Genomic DNA, 26,271 nt, shown 5'->3' with positions numbered 1-26,271 from the left:
ACACAATGGGTAGAATGTGCCTTTCAACAGAAAACCAATTTGAATCTGCAAAGCAGAGATTGTATATTGTTTAAAATATATAGGTCCAATATTACCATTTTCTGTAAAGGAAAGTCTGTTGGAAGTAGTTAGAAATCTTTGCACAACTTCTACCTGTTCACATAGACACACACAGTTGTGATTCTTACACTAGTCAAGCTTGGAGAAACATACATGTTTGACCAGAAAGTATTTCCATCACAATCTGGAAACGGCCTACTTGGTGGGTTTGGAGCTTGTATATGCACACATATTATTATTCAGTATTAACCTGGTTTTCCATCTTGATCGACTTTAGTTAGTAGAATAAAATGCTAAATAGAAAATTAGGGAAGTGAAGGTTGTGCTGCACACAGTAAAAAGCCCTTTGAATACATATTTAAATACAGCTAAAATGGCATAAATTAGAAAATGCAAACGAGTTTCATGGAGAGGTTTATACAGTTCCACTGTACAGTGTGAGAATGAAGGTACATCTAGTCTACATCTGCAGACACTGCTAGCTCAAAAACTGTGACACAAGCTTGATGCAGACTGCAAAGCTATTCAGAAGCAGGATGAATGTTCCTTTTCTGAGGCACACACTTCTTCCTCTGTGCTACTCACAATGTCCAAGCTAGTTGCTTTAAATGTAGCTTGTGTGTTTATATGTTCTCAACTTTGTCATTAGGGATGTGGAAAACAGTGTTATGCTCATTAACATGATCAGGAAAAAAAAGGTATGTAAATAAAGCTTCCTTCCTTAGTTACTCCTTTTAATCTATTAAATCTTGATACATTTGTTTAAGATGGAAGACAGGAAACATGGGGAAAAGAAAGGAATATATCTGGATCTGTTTAGCCTTCAGATTACATAGAAGAGAATTAATTAATAATATATATAGATTAATAATAATTAATCTGAACCTGTTGTTGAATAACTTCCTATTGTAAGTAAAGTTCACAGGGCTATTGATGGATTTAAAAACTGCCTAAGAATCTCAGAATTCCTAGCTTTAAAATAATTGTGACCCCAAAATTTTGGGAGCACCTGTTTTCTTGCTGTCCTTCTGCTGCTGTTCAGGTCAACTTTGAAAAATAGAAAGCACTGGTTGTTAGGTTCAGTTTGAGAACTGGAGGAATGCAGATTTTCTTTAAAGATGCAGATAGTAGATGGAAATTATGTCCCTAAATCACATGTAAAAGTGGGGAGCAATACATTGCAGAACTATTGATGATTTAATCTCATGAAGGACTCAGAAGGTAAGCAAAAATACAAAAGAAGGAGAGGCTAATGGACAAACAGGGATGCAGTGAAAAGGGCCAAAAAGCATTTGAGATTGGCTTTGAAAAGAATACTAAAATAGACAAGAGTAGTCTCTTTTTAAATGTCAAGAGTATGAGGAGGAAAGTGTTGCCACTGCAGACGTGATGATGTGGGAAGGAGAGTTAGTTTGGCCTGAAAGCAAAATTAATTTCTCACATCAGGTCTTGGAAGGATAGTGATAAATATGAAGACACAGGCGGCAAGGCCAATGGAATGAAGACTATATTGAAAGTTAAACCTGGAACACACATAGAGAAGAGATCCTCAAACAATGAGGGACATTGACAGCCTGTTTCATGATTGGAGACAAAGAGGCCAACACACTCTTAGAGCAGCATAAACCAGCCCTGCTGCCCAAAGCAGAGGTCCTGCCCTCCTCTTGTCTCAACAGCTAATTCCTGCAACATCTGCTTTCCTGCACCCGGATCAATGTTTCTACAGCCACTGAGCAAACTTCATTAATGAAACATTCCAGCTGAAAAACAATTCTTTTTTCTTGGTTGCAGAGGGGGCAGAGTACTTCTCCAAACCAAAGTGCAGCACAAGGGCATTCCTGATTAAAATCTTTGTTGGAGGAGCGTCTAAAAGAACTGTACTATATGGGTGCTTCAAAAGGCTAAAATAAACACTAGAGATGAAAGAATACAATTGAAACTAAAGAAAAATGCTCACATAAGAACAAATTAATGCAATCTGGCTATCCAAGAATTTAAGCAAGAGACTAGAAAAAGATTTCTAACAAAGCATGGGATTCTTTGACAACCTGTGAACTCAGAATAAAATAATCTCATTTTAAGGTGGTACTGTGCAATTTATGAAGGGAATGATTCAATGTAGACAAGCTATGCCTTAGGATGTAAGAGGACCAGAGGACTTGGTGTGCTCCACATAATTCTTAGTTTAGGTACCTTGAAGCACATGAAGAACCAAAACTCATGATAGTGTCAGAAATACTTGGTTCAGCAGAGTGCCAGCATAAGTAGCAGTATGAAGCACAGGTAATTTTGCCTCAATCAGTTTACCCCATCATTAGTTTGCACAGATTATTCAAAGCAGAGCTGTTAGTATTTCTGAAAGACATTTCAAAGTGACTGAATTTTCAGGGCAATGAAAAAGTTTTGAAAATATTTGCTATTAATTGTGCAAATCTTATTTGGAACTTCTTGTCTTCTGTCACTGTGTATGGAACAACACACACAACAGAAAATCAGGTTTGACTATGTCTTCTCTGTGACTATGACAGGAAAAACCCATCTTTTAATTCAGCATGCATTCTCCTTGTCCTTGACTTTGATTAGATATAATTAAACTTTAACTCTCAACATTCCAGTCAGGTTGAGTTCTAGTTTTTCAGGTGCTTCTATTTGACTGCAGTAGGAGAAAATACTGCTTTATCTTGTTTCCCAGTGTCTTCCATTACTTATAAGTGAAAGTCAGAAGATTTTAAAGGATGAAAACATGTAATAGCACTGCTTCTGCTACAGCTGTATCTCCTTTCTGTTTTCTGCACACTTTTTCTTTTTTTTTTCTTTTTTTTTTAAGAAGAATGGCAATTTGAACTTACCTTCTCAGCTCATGACCATTTCGGAACCTGAGTGGCTTCTATTACAACCCTTGCTGGTTTGGTGAGGTGGAAGCTCACTTTAGGTCAAAAATTGCAGCTTTGTTGCAAAGTGAAGTACTGTAGCTTCCACACTAGATTGTGCTGGGTTCTCCCTGGAGTTTTAATGTATAGCAAATTCATCACATTCATTATTGCATATTATATGCAATACTCCAAGCTTCTTTCAGAGCGAGTACAAAGCCATTACAGCTTCAGTCACTCTAGAGTATTCAAGTTCCGAAAGTCTGTTCACATTCTGGAGATCCCAAATATGATTGGAAAGTCTAGCAGCAGCAGTCCAACATGGATATGACAACCAGGACACTGAGTCAGTCTTCCTGAATTTTGGATAGTGGAGATAGGGAATGGACAGACTCATTTTCCTGTTGGATGTAACAGAAGAAGATGTAATAAAGCAAACCTATACCTGTTATTCTCAAAGGTGAATTGTATTTTCCTCTCAATCCACCTTCCCAACAGATTTTGCGACTTCTAGAAAAAACATAATATTTGGTTAGAAGGGAACCACTGGAAGTTGCCTGGAAGTTAAGTGAACGGTTCATCCTTTCTTCTATTGCTGAGTTTGGGACCCTGTTGAGTAACGTCAAGATGAGCTATTTGATTTCTAGTGGGTATCTGGGTGCCTTTTTCTGATCTTGGTCTTCACTGCAAGCATTGGGAGCCTCGAATTGAAGGAAATATAAGCCCCAGGGTGGCTACAGAAATTTTACTCTACACTGAAATCGCAGAGAATAAAACTCTGGAACTGTAATTTCAATTCTATAGGATGACTCTATGCCTTTTAAAGAGCAACTACTCAGAATTTAAAAGGAGCGTGGAGACTTCTGCAGACAGGTGGGTTAAATTGCAGTTATTATCAGACAGCTATTTCAAGATTATTACCCTCTGAATAGCAAATCCCCCACTGTCATGAAGCACAAACAAAACATGAAGTTTAGTTGTCCATCCAAGATTCTTCTGGCATTCAGCTCATAATGTGAAATTTGCAGTCCTTCACCTCAGCACTTTGTTCTGCTTTATAGAAAAAATACCCTGACCATTAAAGTTTCTAGTGTGTCAGACTAAGGTCCTGAAATTAAAAGACTTAGGTACTCATTTGGTTTCAATAGTTTTCATATGTAAATTTTGATGTTAAAATTGGTTCTCTCACATGCATGAAAGAGCAGGGGGATGCAAATACCCAGATTTGTATTGTTGTTGTTGTTGTTTTCCACTTCTGTGAGATCCCACCTGGGGTGCTGCATCCAGCTGTGGGGCCCCCAACATAAGAAGGACATGGACCTGTTGGAGTGAGTCCAGAGGAGGGCCACTAAGGTAACATGAAGACAGGCTGAAAGAGCTGGAGTTCTTCAGCCTTGTGGTTAAGAAGAAGTATTTAACAGCTCCCTCATTTGCTGAGCACAGTCTAGCAAATGTACAGAATTAAAAAAGAGATTGTATGGAAAAACATTATAAGATCCTGTAATCAAAAATGTTTTCCATAATTCATTTTCAGATTGCTAATGACACTGGGCTCTTCTCTCTAGAGGGAGAAAACCCATATGTATCATACGTGTGATATAAAATATATATAAAAATATTTATATAGAAGTGATACAGTCATAAATAAAGTACATTCACAAATTCTTCTGCCTTGATCAACTACACATAAAAATGGTTACCCAGGGACTTGTAAAATGCCAAAGATCTTCAGACATTTCATTATGTTTTAATTCAATATGCAAAGGTGATTTTCCATTTTCATACCAAATGAAAGGTTTAATCCATTCCTACTGAAGCAAAATGCACCTGGTACATAAAAATAAGCAACAAAGTGTGAAAATTCAGCCCATCTTCAAAATTAGACATCTCATAGATGCATGTGGCTCTCCATTCTGGCCTAATCTTCTCTGTCTAGGAGGATACTCTCCTGACCTTTCTACTCTGCCCAAGCAAGTTCAATATGCAGACTCTCCACCCTTTCCAAAAAATGACTGAGCCTGTTCTTGGATATGAATCACATTTTCTTACAATTTGCATGTTTTACCTAATTTTTATGGGAATTTTCTTATACTGTGACAGAGTCTATAAGCTCAGGATGTGGCATGTTAGAGGTCACTTCTGGCAGTTCCCATTATTACTTGTGTGTGAACCTTTCTATAGGTTTAGTCTCATCCTTGTTTGCATCTTCTGGTTCTGTTCATTACTGTGGGAGCAAGCTCCAGAATTTTAGTATCCATTATGTATAAAAATACTTCCATCTGTTCTGAATTTATCTCCTGGTAGTTTTCTTGAGTATTCTCTTGTTACAGTTCTTCCAACTTTGTTAATAACTATTCTGCAGTAGTTGTTGACTGACCTCACTTTATCCATCATTTCAGTGAGTTTGTAAGCCTCAACTGAAGTTTAGTTCTCCTATTTTGTGCCTTTCCAATTACATTGCATCCTCCTTGAGATCTGGAGATCAGAACTGCACACTGAAGGCATGTGAGGGGGCTACGCCTTTATAAAGTGCCAGAATTATGCCCTGTGCCATGGTGCTGGTACTTGTGCTGGTGATGCTCACTGTCTTTAGTTTTTGTGGCAGCTTTTGCTTATTGAGCTGATTATCATGCATTTAGTTAACTGCATTGAAACTTATCCCCCCGAGTTGGACTACCTGGTAATGCCATTCCATCTCTAGGCTACTGAAGATGCTGAATGTAGCTGGTCATAGCACTGACCTCTGAGGACTTCAATGCTGCCTTCTCTCCAAACAGAAGTGACTTTGAAGTCTTACTTACTGCTTCTTGTACTTTAACCAGTTTTCATTCCCTAAAAAGGCCTTTTCTAAACATTGTAGCAGCCTTTAATTTTATTTTTTTTTTAATAGCCTGTGATGTAGAGCCTCATCAAAGGTGTTTGTTTTGAAAATCCACATATGCTTTATCATCTGCTGTATCATCTTTGTTCACACTCATTCTGTGGATCACCTCTGGGCTGATAGAGTGGATCTCTTTCTGCAGACTTTTTTTTCCTCTCTGTTCAGAAAGATACAGACTGATAGTTTTTTTTCCCATGCATCACCTCTCTATTTCTTAAATGAGAAACCTGAAGTTTCCCACCTATATGCCTTCTGTCTCAAGTGAATCCCTGGTAATGTTAACCAGTTTCTCTATTTGCTTGGGAGAAAAAAACCTTTATTTTTTTTTTCCCCCCTATTATCCTTTAATATTTTTGTTTCAAATATTATTTCCTATTTAATAAAATAACTCTCAATTGCATGAAACCAGAGGCTTACAAAATGCTGAAAATCCTGTAAAATAGTTTTCTTTCTTAGTTTAGACACTTTTATATCTTGCAAATATTTCTGCACTAATTCGTCTTTTATGTACCAATTTTTGTAGTAGCAAATCACATGTGACAGACCAAGGGTACTGCAATTTATAATGGGTCAGTCCTTTTTCCTTTTCAAATCAATGGCAAGATCAGGTACAAGGCAACATAAAAGTCCCTGAAAAAAAAAAAATTCCAAGCAGAAGTCTCCTTTGGTGGCCTTAGCTAAGGAGGAAGAATCCCTTTGGGAAGTCAGTTGGGCTGTCTGTCCTTTGTTGTCATGCCTGAGACCTGCTCCCCAGCCTGCACTGCAGGTTCCCCTGTTTCACAGGAATACCAAGCAGTGCTTTTGTTGGGTGTCTTGGGTACTTCAGATCCAAAACCCAGTGACACTTCATGGCACAGCAAGTTCTCACTTGTATCTGGAGTAAATTTTCAGTACTAAGCTTGTTGTTCAAGAGGTTGGAACAGAGGAGAGCCGAAACCTTTGTTATGTCCCTTGCATAAGCGGGTCTGCCTGGGACATAAACAGCTTCATCTTGTCTTCAGAAAAGTGCTGACCCAGTGGGGTTTTCTTCTTCCCTGTTTTGTTTGTGTATTTTTGGGAGCATGCCAGTTTTATTGACCTTCTGAGGGCTCCCTTCATGAATAAATCATATCATAGGGAGCTTTGCTTAGAAAAAAGACACACAAGGAGATTCTCCGTTGCTGGCCTGAGAGCTTACAAGGAGACTGGGTAGAAGTGACAGGATCCCTTGAAGGCTGAAATTAGGGTGCTAAGGTTGAAGCAAACATTTGTTTACCTTTATTACTTGCCCGTAAATTCTCAGGAGACAAACAGAGGACAAAAGCACAATTCCCATAGCCACACAGCCTGAAGCAGAGACCAGAATTCTTTTGGACACAGAGCTGGTGTTGAACTAGGTGCCTGCCCAGAAAAGGCATCAGCGCATGCAGACAGTGCCACAAACTGCTACATTTTCATGCGACTCCAGTCCAGCAGTTAGCCTGGGAAAGGGAGGCAGGACTGAAAGGCTGGGCAGAGGATCACAGCCTTATTGCCTAGGCAGGGGTTTGTCCTCTGCCAGCTTGTGCCTGGAGGCCCCCTCAAACCATTTGCTTGCTGTAATCAGCCCTTTTTCTGGCTAGTCCTTGAGATGTGTGATCCATATTTGGGATTGTCAAAACCCCCTTGATGGTATGATATGTGCATACACTAGGGTTATTTGATCCAGACAGTAAATGTATGGGAGGAAGGGGGCAGAGAGATATTTGAATCATTGTGAAGAAAAAAGCTGGTAACAGAAGGTTATCCTGTTTTTCTCCTGAATGTCTGATTCCTTATGCCCTGTATATACTCCTCTTGTGCAGTGCCTTCGCAGAACAGCCCAGACCCGTTCCTGACACGGTCAGATTTGCACCTTCCCACTCCTCCACTTCTATTCCCCCTCCAGCATCCTCTTCTTTGAGCTTCACCACTGGAATCCTCTCCCAAGGCTGGTGCGGCAGGTTCAGGGTGTTTGACGGCTCAGTTTCCATGGCAGCCGGGCTCTCCTGCTCCCAGACAGCAGCTTAGGAGGGGAAGGGAAGGAGAGCAAGGGAAAGTCATTAAATGTGCCAATTAGTATGCAGGGCCAGGCAGCGGTGGCAGCGGTAGGGGTTCCCGGGATGCCGCGGGCCAGGGGAAGAGGGCTGCAGCAGGCAGGAGCTGAAGGGTCAGCTGAAGGGGAAGAGGGCAGCAAGCAGGGATCTACACCAAATACTCTCTTACATACAAGCTCTCCAGCACCATTCCCACCCCACAAGATAAATGGTATGTGAAAATGGAGGGACAGGGACAAAAATGATGCATTCTGAAATGACCAACCAGCCCTCATGATGACACTCAGCTGGAGAACTGCAGGGAGAGGAAGGAGTAGGGGAACTTAATTTGGATAAAGGCTTGATATTTTCTCTGCTGCCTCTTCGTTTGTAGGCCATGGCAGAACGGTATTACAGAAAAGATGCAGCTTGGAGACCAGGGTGTATTTTTATAGGAGCAGATGACAGGGGTCTGGTAGATTGTAGTTATGATGCCAAGCAATATGCTGCCCCCTCCTGCAGAGCATCCAGTTTCTCTTTACATTAGTCCTTATACTAATTTCTTGGCCTAGTCCAGTGGGTTTTTTAAAAAAAAATCTCTGTTCTGTTAAATGGTTGTAATTTTTTTTCCTGGGTTGTACTGTTTGACAATACTTCAGTAAAGCTGCCTCTTACTGAATTTTTATGCAGCTGTGCAGGATCTGTAAATGTTCTGTGAGGCTTCTGAATAAACAGGGCAATGTAAAAGTCTGTCATGGTTTAATCCCAGCAAGCATCTAATTAGTGCACATCCCCTTGCTGACTCCCCACCTGTGTTGGGATGGGAGGGAGAATCAGAAAAAGTAAGGCTTGCAGGTTAAAAACAGTTTAATAATTAATATAAAGTAAAATATTATAATAATTATTATTTTAACATTTATATTTTAAATAATAATATATATAAATTATATAAATATATAGTGAAAAGGGGAGGGGCAAAGGAATAAAACCCAAGAAAAGAGTGATGCACAATACAATTGCTCAGGACCTGCCAACCAATGCCCAACCCATCCCACAGAAGTGATTGGTGGCTCTCAATCAACTCCCCCCAGTTTATGCAGTGGGCATGATGTTCTACAGTAGGGAATATCCCTTTGGCCACTTTGGATCAGCTGCCCTGGTAGTACTCCCTCCTGGCTTTTTGTGCACGTGTTGTCTGTCAAAGGATGGGAAACTGGAAAGTCCTTGACTTAGGGTGTGCACTATTGTGCAGAAATTGAAACCCCAGTGTTTCATAAACATTATTCTCATATAAAATCCAAAACACTGCACTGTGCCATCTAGTAGGAAGAAAATTAACTCTATCACAGATGAAAACAAGACACAGGGAGAGATTATTAGATGGATTAGTTCTGTTGTGATAGAGTGATACTACAATATTTAATATCTGAAAGGAGAACAGTCTAAATATCTTAATGGACATTGATTGGTGGTATTTCAGATTTTTAGTTTTTAACAACTCATGATTGCTTTCTCCCATCATTTTACTTTCCATGGAAAGAGTCTGCCTAGGGAAATTTTAGAAGGATTTGCTTATTAATTTATTATTTTGTTGTTGCTTGTTTTTGTTTAGGCTGTAAAATAATCCATTCTCTTCTCAACGTAGTTTCATTCCCTATAGTATGTTCTAGTGCTTTATCTGGGAACCAGTTGCCTTAAGACATGTTTTATTGATCTCATGTGAACCTTTGTTTACTTGTTTTTTTCTGTGAATATCCATAAAATGTACCTTCTCTCAGTGCAGATCTTGAGTATCTGAGTTGTATATGGAGTAGCTTCAAGCATGGGAAGAATTCCTTCTGGAAGTGATAATGAAAATCATTTAGAGACCAGTGATATTGCATTAAGCCACCAATCATGCCTCTGCCAACCTTTCACTTCTCCAAGCTACCCAGGGTTGAAACACACAGTAAATCGCCTGAATGTTGCACACCCACATATTCAAAGTGTGCAGGACATTCACTGTGTGCAGGAAGCTGCCCTCCAAAAGGATAATGGTCCCTTCCACGTCCCAGCCCTCCAGCAGCAGCCTCAGCCGAGATTCTTCTTCTCTCACCTCTGTAGATCCTTGCTTCCTTTCTGAACCCATTTAGAGAATGCACAGTATCAAAAAGCATGCTGCAGAATGTGTGACCTAAATTGAGCATCAGTTACATTTTATTTTAAATTATCTGAGTAATTTTTGGTTTATGCTTTCATTTAAACTGAAATCTTTTGGGTGCATCTGGCTACTATGTTTTGCTGGGAAACACCAGAATTTTTAATTTAAATTTTTTTTGCAGTGCTCAAAATTAGGAGAAAATGTTCAGTACTTTTACTTGATACAGGATCAAAGGTATTTCAAAACTTCAGTAATTCTCACAAAGACAAGAGCTTCTTTTTCTGACCACCATAGTTTTGTTGAGTAGAATAGTAAGAGTACTACAAGTAGCCTGGGCAAAAATTCATTTAAATCAGTTTGAATGTGTTGTGAAAGAGAGGAGACTCTCTTTAAGACAGTCTTTCTCTTTCAAGGGAGACTTTCTCAGATTAAAAGTACAGGGTGAACTTTTCTGTTGCCTTATTGACTTCTTATTCTGCTTATCCCATATCCTCTCCTACTTCTGATTCTTCTGAATCACAATGTATTAACATAATAGTCAAAACTTATAGTGATTCTTCTGTCAGTGAGTCCTTAGACTAAATACAACAAACTTTTTCTTTGCAGAGCTTAATTCTTCTCTCTTCTTCTTTGTATCAGCAAAACAGAACAAAAATATCTAGGGTTTGGTTGCACATAGGCTGCTTCTGGATACAATTGCACAATAGAAAAAGGTTTTCCATTATTTCAGAATAGTAAAATATGATTGAATTCTAGAACCAGCATCCCAACTCATGCTTATAGAGTAGTTCTGGCTTTCATTTAAGCTATGGCATCTTTCTCTGCATAAACAGTGCCTATTACTATAATAATTAATATTAACAAGGATGATATAGTGTTAACATAAAATATTAATTTTTAAATGCATTTGAATTTTCTAAATCATAATGTGTTGTGGCTGGGTCCGGGGGTCTGACTCCCAGCTCTGCCAGCAGCAATCCCAGATAGATGTCCAGAGAGGGAGCCCCTATCTGGGGAGTTCCAGGTGGTTTCCAGCCAAGGGGTAAACCTTCAGATCGTGGCCTGAGGCTTCAAGTGATCAGCTCTTTTAGAAGTTACTTCAGCTCTTGCAGTGATCAGCTCAGCTCAGCCCAGCCTGCTCCACTCATGGGTTACCCCAGCCATGCATAGACAGAGATGGGGAACCCATGTAGCTTCCCACCAGAGTTCTTTAATGCAGGCTTCAGTGAAGAGGGACACTGATGGTCTAACCACTGATCTGGGAAAAAGCTGGGGTTTTTATAGTGAAGAGGAGAATCAGGAAGGGGACCAATGGTCTGAGAGGGGATAAGGTGACCAATAGCTAACAGGGAGATAACAGGTGGGGTCCTAAAACAGGAAGGGGTCCACAGCTTAGTCACAATGACTAGGCAGTTTTATCTTATCTTAGGGGATTGATCTCTGGGGAGGATGCCTGTCAGAGGACTGGCTTCCTCCACAATAGTGGTAAGATTTTTTTCATTACTATATAATGTTAAAGTTAATTATTTTGGAGATGAATTTGTGGTAAATACACTTTAGTGATTGGTATGCATCTCAGTGCTACTTCTGCTGCAAGACAGAATGCAAATGTACTTAACTGTTTTGGAGAAAACAATTATGTCTGTTCCTATGATGGCAGACATAACCTCAAGACCTGTAGAAAATTGGGGCCAGTCTGCATGCTGTGATTCTTTCCCCAAACCTCTGCCTGAGTTTCACCTGGAGAGAGCCCATTTTCTGGTGGTGACAGCTGAAAAGCCCAGGGCTTTTTGGACAACTGCTCACAACCCATGAAATCCATCAGGAGCTAGTGGAAATTGCCTTGTCTCTGCTCACCCTCTATCGCATTCCCACATTCTCTTTTCTGTTCGACTGATACTCGTCCTGATTCCTTTCCCTACTCTCCAGAGCTAGGGTGCCATGTTGTTGCTTCATTTTGTAGCTGCTTCTTCATTAAAGTGCTCCTGCTGGGCATAAAGAGATCCTTATTTGAGCAAGAACATCGCGGGGAGTAACCTATATTAGGTTCATTTAACAGAGAACATTCTCCCCATTGCTATAGTTAAGTTTTTTAAACTTAACTGTAAGGGGTTTTTTTCTAGTTTGCTATTATGGACGCAATAAATTCCTTTTGCCATTATTGTGGACATTATTGAGGACATGGAATCTGGGAAGTTGTCTGACCTTAAAGAGCAAGAAGTTGAATTGCGTTTTGTTCAGGAATTGTAATACTTAATTCCTGCCTGATTCAAGTACATTCCATATAGGCTCACATATTCATGGCTAGCTCCTCAAAACAGGCAAGGAAAGTACATGGAACCTTATATCTGCCTTTCAAATGTCTAACTTCCACCTCACTATTTCCACAGCTCAACAGCTCTCACAGAAAACTGCGAGCATCTCTTGCTCTCCACCAAAGATGACATACTGACCATAACAGTGAGGTGCTTGACCAAATGCACCACAGTGCACTACAGTGTTATATATAGGTATATACACAGTAACATATCAAAATTAAGTGGCACACATTTTGGGATAGAGTCTCCATGATCTTGCGCTTATCCAGTTCTTTCACTACCTAATTTAAGGGTCTCAGCATCAGAACACCCAATCACTCATATAGCAATGAGTATGCAAATATAATATATAAATGTAATGAGTATGTAAAGTGTTCAAAAGAATTGAAAAGCAGCTTAAAACAGATAAATGCATGCTTCAACAGCTTGGAGGATAGTCATTTAAAATGTCAGTATTCATATGTGCTTGCCATACTAGAAAGGCAGTCTCCTTTGTCCGTGTTAACTACTCAGCATAAGCTCTCTGATAAAATTAACACCCTGTTCTGGAAGGCTGGAGTAATCATACAGAATGGGTTTTCACGATACAGTGGGTTTTCAAACTCAGAATTAACATGGTAGGAAGAAGACTCTATTAAGAGAAGATTCTATTAGAACTTAAGTTTTGCATCTGCTTTTCACTAACAAAAATCTCTTAGCTCAGTGACTGTAGAGTCTTGAAGGAGAACTGCTATCTGGCAGAGAGGAAAGGCAAATAAAATGGGGCTGCAGCCTAACTGTGGGGTCAAGGCTAATGGGAACACCAGAACCACACTTGATGGATACAAAATCCAGGGATGTTTTTGATGGAAATAACCACAGAGGTTATTTAGGTGAATGTGATGGCTTAATAAACAAAAAGAATAAATATATTTGCCTAGCAAGAAAGCAAAGAAAATTATATACTAAGGGCCGAAGCCCATAACATTTTCATAAGACCATCATTGAGTGTGTGTGATAATAATACTCTGCGGGGATCATCCTAAATGTGTCCAAAGAGTAATATAAAATAACATGGCTTTAAAAGGAAATGCAGGCTTTATGAAACAATATTTCAGAAGTTTTCATCTGGACCATATGAAAAATATTCTGAAGTACAAAGACTCACAAACAGTATTAGGGCTGTATTAACCCAATTATTCCAGATATAAAAAAGTAACACTGCAACTGCTATGGGTAAAAATTACCCATTTGTAATTTTTTACAAGTGACTAGAAAAAGTGGTGGTGGTGGTGTTGTTACGATGATGATGATGATGATGATGATGATGATGATGATGATGATGATGATGATGATGATGATGGCACTGCAAGCCTATCTAGGATCCTCATGTAGATCAGGCCTCCATTGATCTAGGTATTATACAACCAGATGCCAAAATACTAGTTCCAGGCTAATAAAGATATTACTTGGTTTAGTAACAGCTTTTCACAGAGTTTGATTTGAGTGTCCTAGCCTGACGTATTCCTGACAATCAAAAAACTGGGTCTGTAGACAATCTCAGAAAACCCTTCAAAAATTGAAATATGTTGTCCTAACAGCATAGTACCTTCATTTTCCACTTGGCTTGTTTTGAATGTCTCCAGGACTTCATGAATCTTTGCAACTCTGGTGTCTGGGAAATCTGTATGCAAGATTTGTATTGAAGATTATAAAGTTGACCTGCAGTTCCAATAGTAGAGACCTGAAAAATTAAATTACTTGTCCTAACTACTTTGGTGTAAAATTCGAACATGTTTTTTTTAAAAAAATTGAATCTAACCTTTGAGCTCTCAGTTTTACTGCAGATCCTACTTTTATTGGAGCAGGAAAACTAAAATTATGTTTCTATATTTATTTTGAATTAATGATTGAAGTGCAGCAAGTAAAGAATTCCACATGTAATAAGATTCTTATTTATCCAGAGAGGAAGATGTGTGAGGATGGAGCCCCCTCAGAGCTGCATGGTTACAGTAAGGAGTAGCTTCAATCAGACAAAAATGTGGAAGGAGTGCTTCCTTGGGGCACCGCAAAATATGAGGGAAAAGCAAGGAAAATAGGTGTACCTGTGGGTTTCTTTCCCACCCCACACACTTCTTTTGTTCACACACTTCCAACATTTGGTGAAGGATGTGAGGAGTACATTGCACAATCTGTAGTGTGGAAATCTGTATGTCAGATCTTCAGAGAGTCCTTACATGAAATGCAACAGTGCTGGTGCAGAGTCCTAAATCCTTTCAAAGTTTACTCTGATCTTCCTTAGTTCCCTAGGATCACCTAGTAATAAGCAAGCTAAAGAGGCTTTGTACCAGAAAGCCAAACCTCTGCCCTGATGAGATGCCATCAGTGAATGGATACACCCAATGAGATTTTGGGGGGTCATTTCTTACTAGACTAACACCTTCGGCCAATGCTGGCTTCTCAGGAGGTTATCCAGCCTTGTTTAACAGGCAGAAGGTAAGATGCTTCAGCATCACAGGCAGAATTTAAACCTCAATGTTGATGTTGAACAAATGCAGTAATGTGAATTCCAAGAACCATTGTATACACACTGCAGGATATTGTTTCCCAAATGGAAAATTACAGTGCTGAGGGTAGAGAGAAGCACTGAAAAGGAAAAAAACAAAACAATATGAAACCTAATACAAAACCAACCCCCAAATTTATGGTTCCAAGCCCTCTGCTTGTGCAAATTTTCCCTTTACACCAGTACAGGAATTTGTCCAAGAGTTATAAAATGAGTTCATCACTCCTTGGGCTACACTTTGGCTCTTGTATCCAAGAACAATATTTTAAGCATGGCTTGAGGAATAATTCGATATACGAATTTGATGAGAACAATTCAGGATTTTGCAAGCTCCATAGGAATGAGGGGTTTTCCCCCTCCCCAGTACTAGCAGTTAACTTGTATTTTTAATGATTTTGTTGCGTGTTGCTTGATGCATGCCTCATTTCAGAGCAAATGCCTGATTCAACTCATAGAATGATGTTGTGGCGCAACTAAGGAGACAAAAACTAGAATTCATGGAGGGAAAACAACAGAGATTTTTTTCCTGTTCTATTTCAGTGAAACTTCCCTCTTGTGTTTTCTAGTTTATGTAAACAAATTATGGCCCAGAGAAAGTGTGAAGCAGAAAACATCATCAAGACGCAGAAGAGAAGGAATATGAGCACAAGGACCTTGTCATTGCTTTGTTTATTAGCATCTGGGGGAAGGGGAAAGAGATAGTCTTACAAAATTCAAAGAATTGGAACATCTGAGACATTTCAGCTAAAAATTGAGGTTCTCCCATGCAGTGTACATTATAAAAATACTTTTGTGACTCACAAGGGAGAAGTAAAGTTACAAACCAAGCTCTGTTGCTCCCTTCTTCTCCTGTGATGTAATTTGACATGACCGATAGAGCCAAATAGAGACATGCTATGTTAACCTACAGTAAATTTGAAGAAAAATGTGGTTTTCAGTAAAATATGGAAAAAAGTTGTGATTTTTAGTAACTAAGAAATAGCTTTCAGACTTACATTAGCAGTAAGAGATTTCCTAGTGAACGCAAACTGTCTTATGTGGCATGTTATTTGGCTTTCAGAGTCTGTGCTCCAGTGACTGCAACTTGTTGATATTGACTGTGCTGTTCATCTAGCATCTCATCACATTACACCTCCAACCCCCACATGAAAAAGCAAAAGAGTTTTGAATTTTAACTGTGACACAGATTTGTACAAGCCAGTTTTCCAGTGCATATTAAAGATTATTTTTAAAACCTTCTTAGCTGGGGTAGCCTAAACTACTTAGGATTAATATAAAAGTGGAATTTGATATAATGTAAACCACTTGGAAAATCAGAAAGGCAGTAACTGAAATTCATTAATATTGCATTGCAAAATTGTTTTGCTGTTGACTTGGACAGATTAGACGATCATCCTGGAGCCTGTGAGGATTATAACATGAGTCATTCCAGCTGCTTGTCTACTGGTACTTGATATCTCTCTTCATCTGCTGGTATAAGCAGCAGACACTCAAATGTGGAAACAGTGGTACGGTACAAAGGTTATAGTGGTAAGTTTTTGTAAGGACTTCAATAACAAAGGACCTCCCATGAGCTCAACATTCTGAGGTGAAAGTCATGCCACTGGAGTGACCAGTAACTGTATATGCTGTGGCATAACTTGATATGGAAAATCAGGAGAATGCAGAGTGTTTTAGAAAGGAGGGGTCATCTGATTCAGCAGAATTTCTCTGGGTTATCCAATCTTCTTGCTTTTTTACTAAGATCCTGAATTCCCATGTTCAGAAATTAATTTAGATCTACACTGAATTCACTGAAATACACTGTTCAAAGTGTCATTCCTTCCAATTTTCCACAGTATATCTCCCTTTCTCTTAGCTTAGGTTATTCTTTATTGTTTAACACTAGAATACTTTATCATTTTGAATCAAAAGAAATTATATTTTAAAGGAATAGACTTGGTTTTTTCATTAATGCACACTTCATCTGGGACACCAAAAAGCTGTTATCCATTCATTTTAAGTGCTGCAGATTTCTACTGAAGTTAACTTCACTTCTGTCTTTCTGATAAGGGATCTTTCTTTTAATCAGAGATGTGAATCACGTCACCTTCTTTGTAGCACTTATCTGATCTTACATCCAGAGCACTTCATCTTCTTTTCTTAGAAGAGTAAATGGCCTGTAGTGCCATTACTACTAAAGTTTATTAATTATCCTGTTTATTTGTCGGGCCCAAATTTGTATTGCGTCGTGTAAAATACAACAGTAGGCACCATTGCTATATCTGTTCAACTTAACATTTTAAGATCTTCGGAAGATGCTGAATTGCAAGATGCTCTAGATCATTCATCTGTTTTAATTTCATGTGGTATCTCCCCTTCATTCCATCTTTTTGCCAGAATCACTTCTAGCCCTCCATAAGCATTGCTGAGAGGTTTAATAAGGACTGAACGTGCACCACCTATACAGAAACATAGCAATAACTTCTCCAAAAGCCCTTCTAATCCAGGATCCTGTCACTGTGAGAAACAGATGCCTGCGGAAGAGTATGGAAACATGCTAAGCATATATTAATACCTTCCTCAAGTACTCTCTTAGCCTCCAACATCCTGTAGCTCCAGAGCTTCTTGGGCCAGAAACAGTATCTTCATATCTGATAGTCCTTGTTAGATTTTATCATCCATCACTTTTTGATCCCAGGTAAACCTTCCACATTGGCAGTGTCTCATGTCAGTGAGCTCCACAAGCAGATGTACATTAGGTGACAGGATGCCTCTTTTTGTTCATTATAAGCAGTTGAAGAGAGATTTACAGTGCAATAAATGTTGTAGGCCATGTTTCCTTTTTCTGAAAAAACCACTGGTAGAATTAATTAAAAAATCTAGATATAAACCCCTTTTAATACACATAAAATACATAAAAGATTAACAAAGTCAGGGTTAAAAGTGAAAATGAAAAGGTGCATTTTTAGCTATTGGCTAATAGTATGCCTTATTTTATAAATTGGTAACCTCTTGCATTGGAGTGGTATGGCTTATTATGACTATGAAAAAAATATATAGCTTTTCTGCAAGTAGACATGCAGGACTGATATTTCAAGAGAAGACATTGACTTCATCTGCAAGGCCAGGGCATGACAGAAATGAAAATAATTATTGATTGATTTTTTTTTTTTTTTCCTGTGCTGAGAGAAACATTTGCCAGCTTTTTTGAGGGGGAAAGAGCAGATGTTCAGCAAGAGAGGAGAGGTTTTCAGTTTTAGCAATAAGACATGATAATTTTTGCAGAGAACATTTCTTTGCAGTTATATCATCCTGAGATGGGGAAACAAGTCAGAAGACCAAAATATAAATAGTGAAAAATACCCTAAAATGGCGTTATCTTGCAAGTATTCAAGATTTTGTATTTCTTTAGGAGAGGGTGAACAAATGATTCAAAAGATTCAGCTTCTTTCTCGTTTCACAGACTAGGGTACGATTGTGTTAAAGAGATTGAATATATACTTGTCACATGACTTTTAATTTGGACATATGCTGAACTATGTTGCTGCACTCAAGTCTACCACCCTGAATTACAAAAGGCCTGAAAACAGTAGGACTCCGGAAAGATGCACCAGACAAGCCAGAGAGGACACTGGGACAAGATCAGGGCTGAATCCCTGATAGTCATTCAGCTTGATTGGGCTAGCAAAGTAAAAAGATTGCTTTTATCCTCTTGGCAGAAATAACATCACTAGTCTTTAGAGAATATACAAAGTGCTATGACACATTACTGAAATGTCACACTGCAGGAATCGTGGGAACATGGGAACGTGAAATGTTAATGAGGAAGTCTGTTTTCCGAGGCTATGCAATTGGTTGCTGTGCTTTTTACTGCATGAATTCAGAGTAATCTACTACTTAAAGCCAGAAATGGTGGGGGGGAGTGGGGCGGGGGGGGGGGTGGAAATCAGAAAAGGCTTGTGTAACAGGATGCCTGCAAAAGCTGGGAATTCCATTTGATGTCCTCTCCAGGAGGGCTGGAGCCCCCCCGATATGGTCACTGACATTTGGGGGGAAGACTGTTCTGTCTGGTCTCTGTCCTGTCCCTTGTCATCTGCTGCAGCACCCTACAGCTGGGTTGTGGAGCCCCAAAGCCATCCATCACTCTCAGCACCACAGCCCCCGGTGAATGTATGGTTAGACTGCGCTGCAGCTGGCATGCATTGTAAAAGAGCAGCCAGTCCCTCCTCATGGTACTCAGATGAATAAGGCATAAACCTGGTGTGAATTGATTGAGTGGTCATCTTAGCAGCAGTATTGGTTGATCTGCCTGAGGGTCAGAAGGCTCTGCAAGAGAGATCTTGATGGACTGGATCAGTGGCCTAAGGACAGCTTCATGAAGTTCAGCAAGGCAAAGTGCTGGGCTCTACACTTGAGTCACAACAACCCCATGCAGTGCTACAGGCTAGGGGAGGGGTGCTTTAAGAGCTGTTTAGCAGGAAGAGACTTAGGGATACCGGTCAACAGCTAGCTGAACATGAGCCAGCACATGCCCAGGTGGCCAAGAAGGCCAATAGCATCCTGGCTTGATCAAACATAATGCATCCAGCAAGACACATGTCTAATCCTGTGTACAGTTCTGGACCTCTTGCTCTGATCTACTGAAGTGTGTCCAGAGCAGTGCAACAGAGCTGGTAACAGCTCTGGAGCATAGATCTTACACGGAACAGCTGAACAAGCTGGGGGATTTTAGTCTAAAGAAGAAGTTGAGAGGAGTATTCATTGCTGTCTACAACTGCCTGAAAGGAAGTTGTAGTAAGGTGAGGGTCATTCTTTTCTGCCGTGTCTCAAGTGAAAGGATGAGAGGAAATGGCCTTAAATTACACCAAATTAATTTTTCTCTGAAAGAGTGGTTAGAACAAGTTGTCAAGAAAAGTGGTGGAGTCACAGTCTCCAGAAGTGTTCAAGGGGCATCTGGATGTGGCACCTGGGGACATGGTTTAGGGGTGACTGTGGTGATGCTATATATGAACTAGATGAGATTTCAGGTCTCTGACAGCCTTAGTGATTCTGTGTGATGATTCCGTGTGATTACTTCTTGTGTCTTTCCTGGCCTGTCGCTTCAGTCTTATATGTGCAGCCCCACATCCTCCTTGTGCGTTCCATATCTCTGTTGGTTGGCTTCCCTGAGCTCCACCCACTGTCTTCTGTTTCCAGCAGAAGTACAAGGCTTCATTTGCTTTTCTCTGTAAGACAGCACATCCATTTTCTTGGAATAATCAGACAACAGGGTCTTGGATTTCTATGGTAGCTAGGCCATGAAGTTGGAATAGTGAACATGTCAGGGTATAGACAGATGTATTTTTAATTGGAAGAAAGAGAAAAAGCTGTAAAATTAGAGGCCCTGCTTCAAGACTAAGGCATGGTCCTTCTATAGCAGCCCTAGAAGGTTAACGTTTGCAAATAGATTGAAATAATGTTCAAGGCCAGCTCCTCTGGCACCTTTCAAGGGCTAAATTCACTGAAAAGATGGTTGCTTAAAGCAGTGACAAGTGGTAATGAGATTGTATTTTTGAAAGTGCAACATTTCATGCATGGGAAATTGTGGCAGTTTTTCCTTGCAAGAGCTTCTTTGGAGAGCATGACAGTTCACTGACTGGGCATAGCAGTCTCCTCCCCGTGGATTGTTTGCACATTGCAGAGGGTAATTCACCAGGTCTTCTAGCCCAGTATTGCTAGTAAAAGCAGCTAGTGAATATTATGAAAGGCTATAGCTGGGCTATGGTGTACTTGCTTTCATAAACTGGCATTTGGAAGTACTTAAGTCCGTACTTCTGCAGAAGTACAATTCTAAATAAAATGGAACTGTGATATTGTACGGTATTATGGTGATAATGCAGCTGCTTACAGGTAAGTATCAAGAAAACATGCTTTGATTTGTTTATATAAAGTGGTCATGCAGCTACGTTATGGATTTTAAAGTGATAGTATATTAAAATTCTAATGCTTTTAATCCTGTCATAACTTTAGCTAGACTGGATATAAAGGTTTTATTTACACATAACTGTAGTCTATTCAGCACAAAATCATTTGAAAAGTATGTGTACCAAGCAGCAGTGAAATTACAGTGTGCATGGCAGGGACTTTATACTGCAGAATGCTGGTGATATCTGAGAGCTTTGTAATAACCTGCATTTCTTATTAAAGGATATACTGGAGGCATCACTTTGAAGCACTCAGAACCTATTAACTTTGGCCAGTGAAGTCATGTTTTCATTCACTAGTGCTTCTTGGAAAACACCTCCTAGCCTTGCTGAAAGTATGGCAACATCAACAAAAAGGCACCCCACCTCTCTTCACTGCTGTTATAGTATAACCCTGGGTGCTTGGACTCATAAGATAAAAATCAAAAGAAGCCCTCAACAAATGCAATTTGTTTCAGGCACCCTGCAAACAGTTGTGTCAAGTCCTAGGCTTCAGTTCAAAAAGCTCTGAAGTATGTGCTTCATTTTAGGCATAGAACCAGCATGGCCCTTAAAGCCTTTCTGAGCTGAGTGAGTGTTGACTCAGTAACCACTGATTTTTAATAGAGAAGGAAACATGCATTTAGAAGAGCTGCCTTTGGCCCAGACGTGTGCTTTTGATGGAACTGAACTGAAATGAAATGTGCTTTTAGGCCATGGGTAGATGCACAGTGTGCTATAGAAGATAACCAGTGTTGCGGGTTATCTTGTCTTCATTGCAGTGGCATCTGTCAAGGAGGCCACCCTGTATAATACTTTTGTTGATACTTTGAAAGGCAATAAATTCTGTCTTCAAAAAGATGTTGAAGTCTTTGAAGTAACATGAATGATAGAGATGGAGAGACCGCAGGACTTCTCAGTACTGGTCAAGTCCTCTGTCCAGTGAAATCTTGTGCCTTTCAGGGACAGAAATGGACACAGCTCCAGGCAAGATGGTTTGGGAAGAATACCAATGAGCCCTGTGCTTACCTGTAAACTGAATTCTTGGTATATTCTTCAATATTAACAAGTCAGTCTTGCTATGACTGCAAAGAGAGACAGCTAGGTGTGTGATGTTACAGATCAGTTCATCACAGAGCCATAATTTGGTGTGAGTTTATCATCATCACTCTGGAGGTGTGTCCTTCATTTTCCTGAGTGACACTGGAAATTTAGCATAGAGTCCTACCAAAAGTAGACTGGATCTGTAACGAAAAAACATAAGAAGATTTGAAGAGTGGTTGGGGATTTTTAAAATTGTTTTCTCAAAATATCTTGATTTAAGATGTGATTAAAAAAAAAAAAAAATGGAGTCACATATTTTATTGTCTATAACTTCCATTAATTTTTAAAGGAACGAGTCAAAGAAATTGCTGAACAGAACCAGTAGCAGATGTTATATGATGAGCAGATGTAAGAGCCATTTTAATATTTGATGAGACCAAAAGGTTCCCATCACTAACCATCTTTTAATGGCACTTGCCCTTTGAATGGGTGTATGTGGCTGCATGTTTCTAAGGGACTAATTTTTTTGTCTTTCTAATGAAATACCTCTCAAGACTGGATTAAAAGTGGTGGTGGTTGGGAAGTGTTTGGTTGTCATGTCAGTTTAGGTTATGATAAAGTGGGAAACGGAATGTTTGGTTGCATCTGAGCATGTTGTTATGTTCAAACTCTCCACATCATTGAGAGGCCCCTTAGTCAAAGCTAATGAAAAATACCAAAGCACAGAGTGCTTACAACCAGTCTGTCTGCCAGAGAGATAAACTGTTAACATAAAGACAAATGGGCCAAACTATGAAAAAACACTTAAAAATGTGTGTCTTTTCTCTATCAATGCACTGCACAGGAGCTGGGTCCCTTTTTAAATGGCTCGGACACCTGTGCATGGAAACCTGCATGGAGTCAGAAGCATATCCACAGTGTAGTCAGGAACTGAAATAGGGAGCCCTGCCTGTCATTCAACAGCCTGCTAAGTAATATGCATCCACCACTCGCATAATATTTCATGTGGAGGGAGTAGAAGAAGGATATCATAATAAACCAAGTCTTTGAAAATTTTAGCGAGACTTTCTGTTTCTATGTGCATCTATGGTGATGCACAGAACAGGACTGAGCTCTCACAGCCATAGCTGTGTTTTGTATGCTGCACTAACACTGAATTGTTGACAAATAGGTGGTAATGGATATCCTGTGTGATTTAGAAATAATGTCAGCTCTGACTGTTGGGTTTTTCTTCCATTTGCTGTTTGAACATGAGAACAAGAAGGCCATTATTTATAGCAACAAATGTTACATCCCAAAAGGAGAAATCATATTTTGAATTGACAGAATCATGAAAGTGTAAATGTGGTTTCATAACTAAATGTATTTTCAGAAAGGAAAATGAGTTAATCAAGAGTAAAATTTCCTTGAAAAAGCTTTCTTTTTTTTTTTTTAAATCTTCCTTGGAAATATTCTCAGCTGTCATGGTACAAAAGTAATAGCATATCTTTATATCCATATCACAGTATCTCAGCAGTTACACTGTTTAAAAATTACTGAAATTATTTATTTGTTGATATGATCCAACCAGAAAAGGACATGCCAGGAACAATAAGTTGTTTAGAACATGGAAATAAAAGACTTCTAGAAATTTTTATTAAGGTTAGGAAACCTAAGTCTTAGGAAGTTTAATTTTCTGGGGAAGATTAAAAATGTTCTAAAAACTTTCAGAAAGGCATTAATTCAGTGAAGGGCCCATTCAACAGGAGCGTATTTAAGGTAGGAATCCATATCTTACAAGTTGTTTATTATGAAGGAAATATATCCAAAGGACTGATTTTTATTATCTTTTTTAATGGAGAGGGTAGTTAATGTGGAACAAAATAATTTCATGCATTAACTGTGGAACTTAAAACCAAAAAATAACATTGCTTTAATTCAGTCAGAATTAGGATATTCAACCACACAGATCAAATTCTACCATTTCATATAGTCAGACCTCAATGTCTTCATGTATTTCAGTTGATGCTGATGAATTTCTAGGCGAATCACCTGTCCATATTTCATTTAATGAATCCTTTTGAGTTTCTTGTGTGTTAAAAGTAAAACTGGCCTAATTCAAAGCTGGTTGGTAGTGCAATATAGATCTTCCTGTTCCTTAGGTAGGGTGTGGCAAATAAACATTAAATATTAGTTCAGACTCCAGAAACAACATTCTTTGAGATTTTTGTTGAGGAACTTATTGTGTGGTACTGATTGTTGCTGGGGGAGCGGAGTTTGAACCATGAATCCACTGTTCTTCAAAGCTCCTCAAAGCAAATGTTAGCAGATAGGAAAGAAAGAAACCAGGGGTTCTCCATGTTTAATGTCTTCAGGCTGCCTTGTGAGGGTCTGAAGAAACGATTTCTAACTCTTTTATTTGTTTTTCTCAGGTTGGGGGTCACACCATGCTGCCCATTCGTTGGATGCCTCCAGAGAGTATAATGTACAGGAAGTTCACCACAGAAAGTGATGTCTGGAGCCTGGGGGTTGTATTATGGGAAATCTTTACTTATGGCAAACAGCCATGGTATCAGCTCTCAAACAATGAGGTGTGTGTAATATATTCTCAAATTGCATTGGGAAAGTTGTTATACTAATTATTGGTGTGGCCTCCCTGGAGAAGGGACAGCAACAAATTTATTTCTTAAAGACTGACACTGATACATGGTATTTATTATATTGTCATGAACCACATGGTTGAATTGCTTCTTTCTGACCCTTTTCTCTCCTGAGTAGATGGAAGGTGTTCAAGCAGAACTAGAACAGTTGGATTTTTTTTTTTTTTTTCCTTTATATAGCACAATATCTGCTCTGGGTAGACCATGAGGCAAAAAAGGTAGACCATGAGAAAAGCACCTTAGCTATCTCCTGAGAAGATGTATCATACATGGTACTGTTTCAGAGTGGTTGTCCATACCATGGACAGATTAGATTGAAGTAATCTTATCTCTTGATTTCTAGGCAGTCACAAGTATCCCCCTGCCAGAGATTAGCCACAGTGATGCTCATAAATCTGCAGAGGGTAAAAAGAAGTAGAGGCATTCATGCTCTGAGCAGGTTGAAAATTTATCCTCCCTCTGAGGTGGTAGTTGGGTAGAGAGAGAAGTTGTGGGATTAATGCCCAGCTCCAATTTCCTATTTGTGGAGTGGACAATGTGGGTGAATTTGACATGAGTGAAGTTACTACTCTTTGATCACTTACTTTACAGTGAATTTTCGTATTGTATACTGCTACACATTCATCTGCCTAGAAAAGCAGTCCTTTCCAGAGATGGCTGCATGGCCACTCACAGCAGTGAGGCTGCTGTGGTTAAAGTTAACTCTCCTGGGGATTAATTCTCTGTAGCTGGCACAACTGTGAATATGATCTTTTGCTTGTGATTTCTCACAGGTGATTGAGTGCATCACTCAGGGCCGAGTCCTGCAGCGACCTCGCACATGCCCAAAGGAAGTGTATGACTTGATGCTGGGCTGTTGGCAACGGGAGCCTCACATGAGGCTCAACATCAAAGAAATCCACTCCCTCCTTCAGAACTTGGCCAAGGCATCTCCAGTCTACTTGGATATTTTAGGCTAAAGTCTCCTAGCATTTCTTCTTCTGGGCTGCGGGAATGAATGTGTTCAACTGCCGCTGAACTACATTAAAATGTGTTCTTAACTTTGACAGTATTAATGACAAAGTTGTGGAGAAGCTTTCAAAGGGCAAGCAATGTGTGCTTCTCCATCTGTAGACACAGTATTGACTTTTTAGACATTACCAAGAAGTATCTTCTCTCTTTCTCTCAGTTTCTATCTTTTTTTTCCTTCTCTCCTGTCTTTCTAATCAATTTGGCTTCTGCATTATTGTAACTCTGCATAGACAAAGGCCTTAAAAACCCAATCTGTTATATCAGCAGACTCCTCAGTTTGCCCACCACAACTAACAATGCCTTGTTGTATTCATGCCTTTGATGTGGATGAAAAAAAGGGAAAAATATATTTGACTAAAACTTTGTGATTTCTGCTGTATAGCTACTGGGAGTTTCTATGGATTCACCTCATTTTTTTTTGCTTCAGCCTGTGGGTGGAAAAAGAAGACTGGTGTTCTCTACATGAAGAATGTCCTCTGCAGAGATAAAGCCAGATAGAAAGAAGACACTCTTGTGTGATACACTACCTGGAGGAACTTGGGAAATCAGGTGGCATCCAACCCTACAAGACCCACTTCACACTGAAGTGATTTGATGGAAGATAAAAGGGGGTCTAGCTATTTCCCTGAAGAGTCTGAGGACTAAAGGGATTGTTTAAGGAGGTGCTTTGCCAGCACCATTCATTGCCAGAATCAAGTAAAACATAAAAAAGATTCTGCCTGCACTGCACGTAATTGTGTTACAACATGATAAATTAAACTGATGCCCTTTTTTTGTCTTCTGGTAGGATATTGACATGCCACTGG

At 39.4% G+C, this 26,271-nt stretch overlaps 1 protein-coding gene across 4 annotated transcripts in view; it reads left to right on the top strand.

Moving 5' to 3' along the window:
- NTRK2 (neurotrophic receptor tyrosine kinase 2) overlaps positions 1-25,802 on the top strand; it is a 194,116-nt gene extending 168,314 nt beyond the window's left edge. For all 4 annotated transcript variants that reach the window (XM_058827381.1, XM_058827387.1, XM_058827382.1 and 1 more), the window contains 2 exons: positions 24,227-24,385; positions 25,228-25,802. In XM_058827381.1, the coding sequence (XP_058683364.1) occupies positions 24,227-24,385; positions 25,228-25,413 (345 nt within the window). In that variant the 3' untranslated portion in view covers positions 25,414-25,802. The remainder of the gene's footprint in view (positions 1-24,226; positions 24,386-25,227) is intronic.
- Positions 25,803-26,271: the final 469 nt, after the last annotated feature.

The sequence above is a fragment of the Poecile atricapillus genome, chromosome Z, assembly GCF_030490865.1.
Source record: "Poecile atricapillus isolate bPoeAtr1 chromosome Z, bPoeAtr1.hap1, whole genome shotgun sequence".
NCBI classification, from domain to species: Eukaryota; Metazoa; Chordata; class Aves; order Passeriformes; family Paridae; genus Poecile; species Poecile atricapillus.
This window is presented reverse-complemented; position numbering and strand designations above follow the sequence as displayed.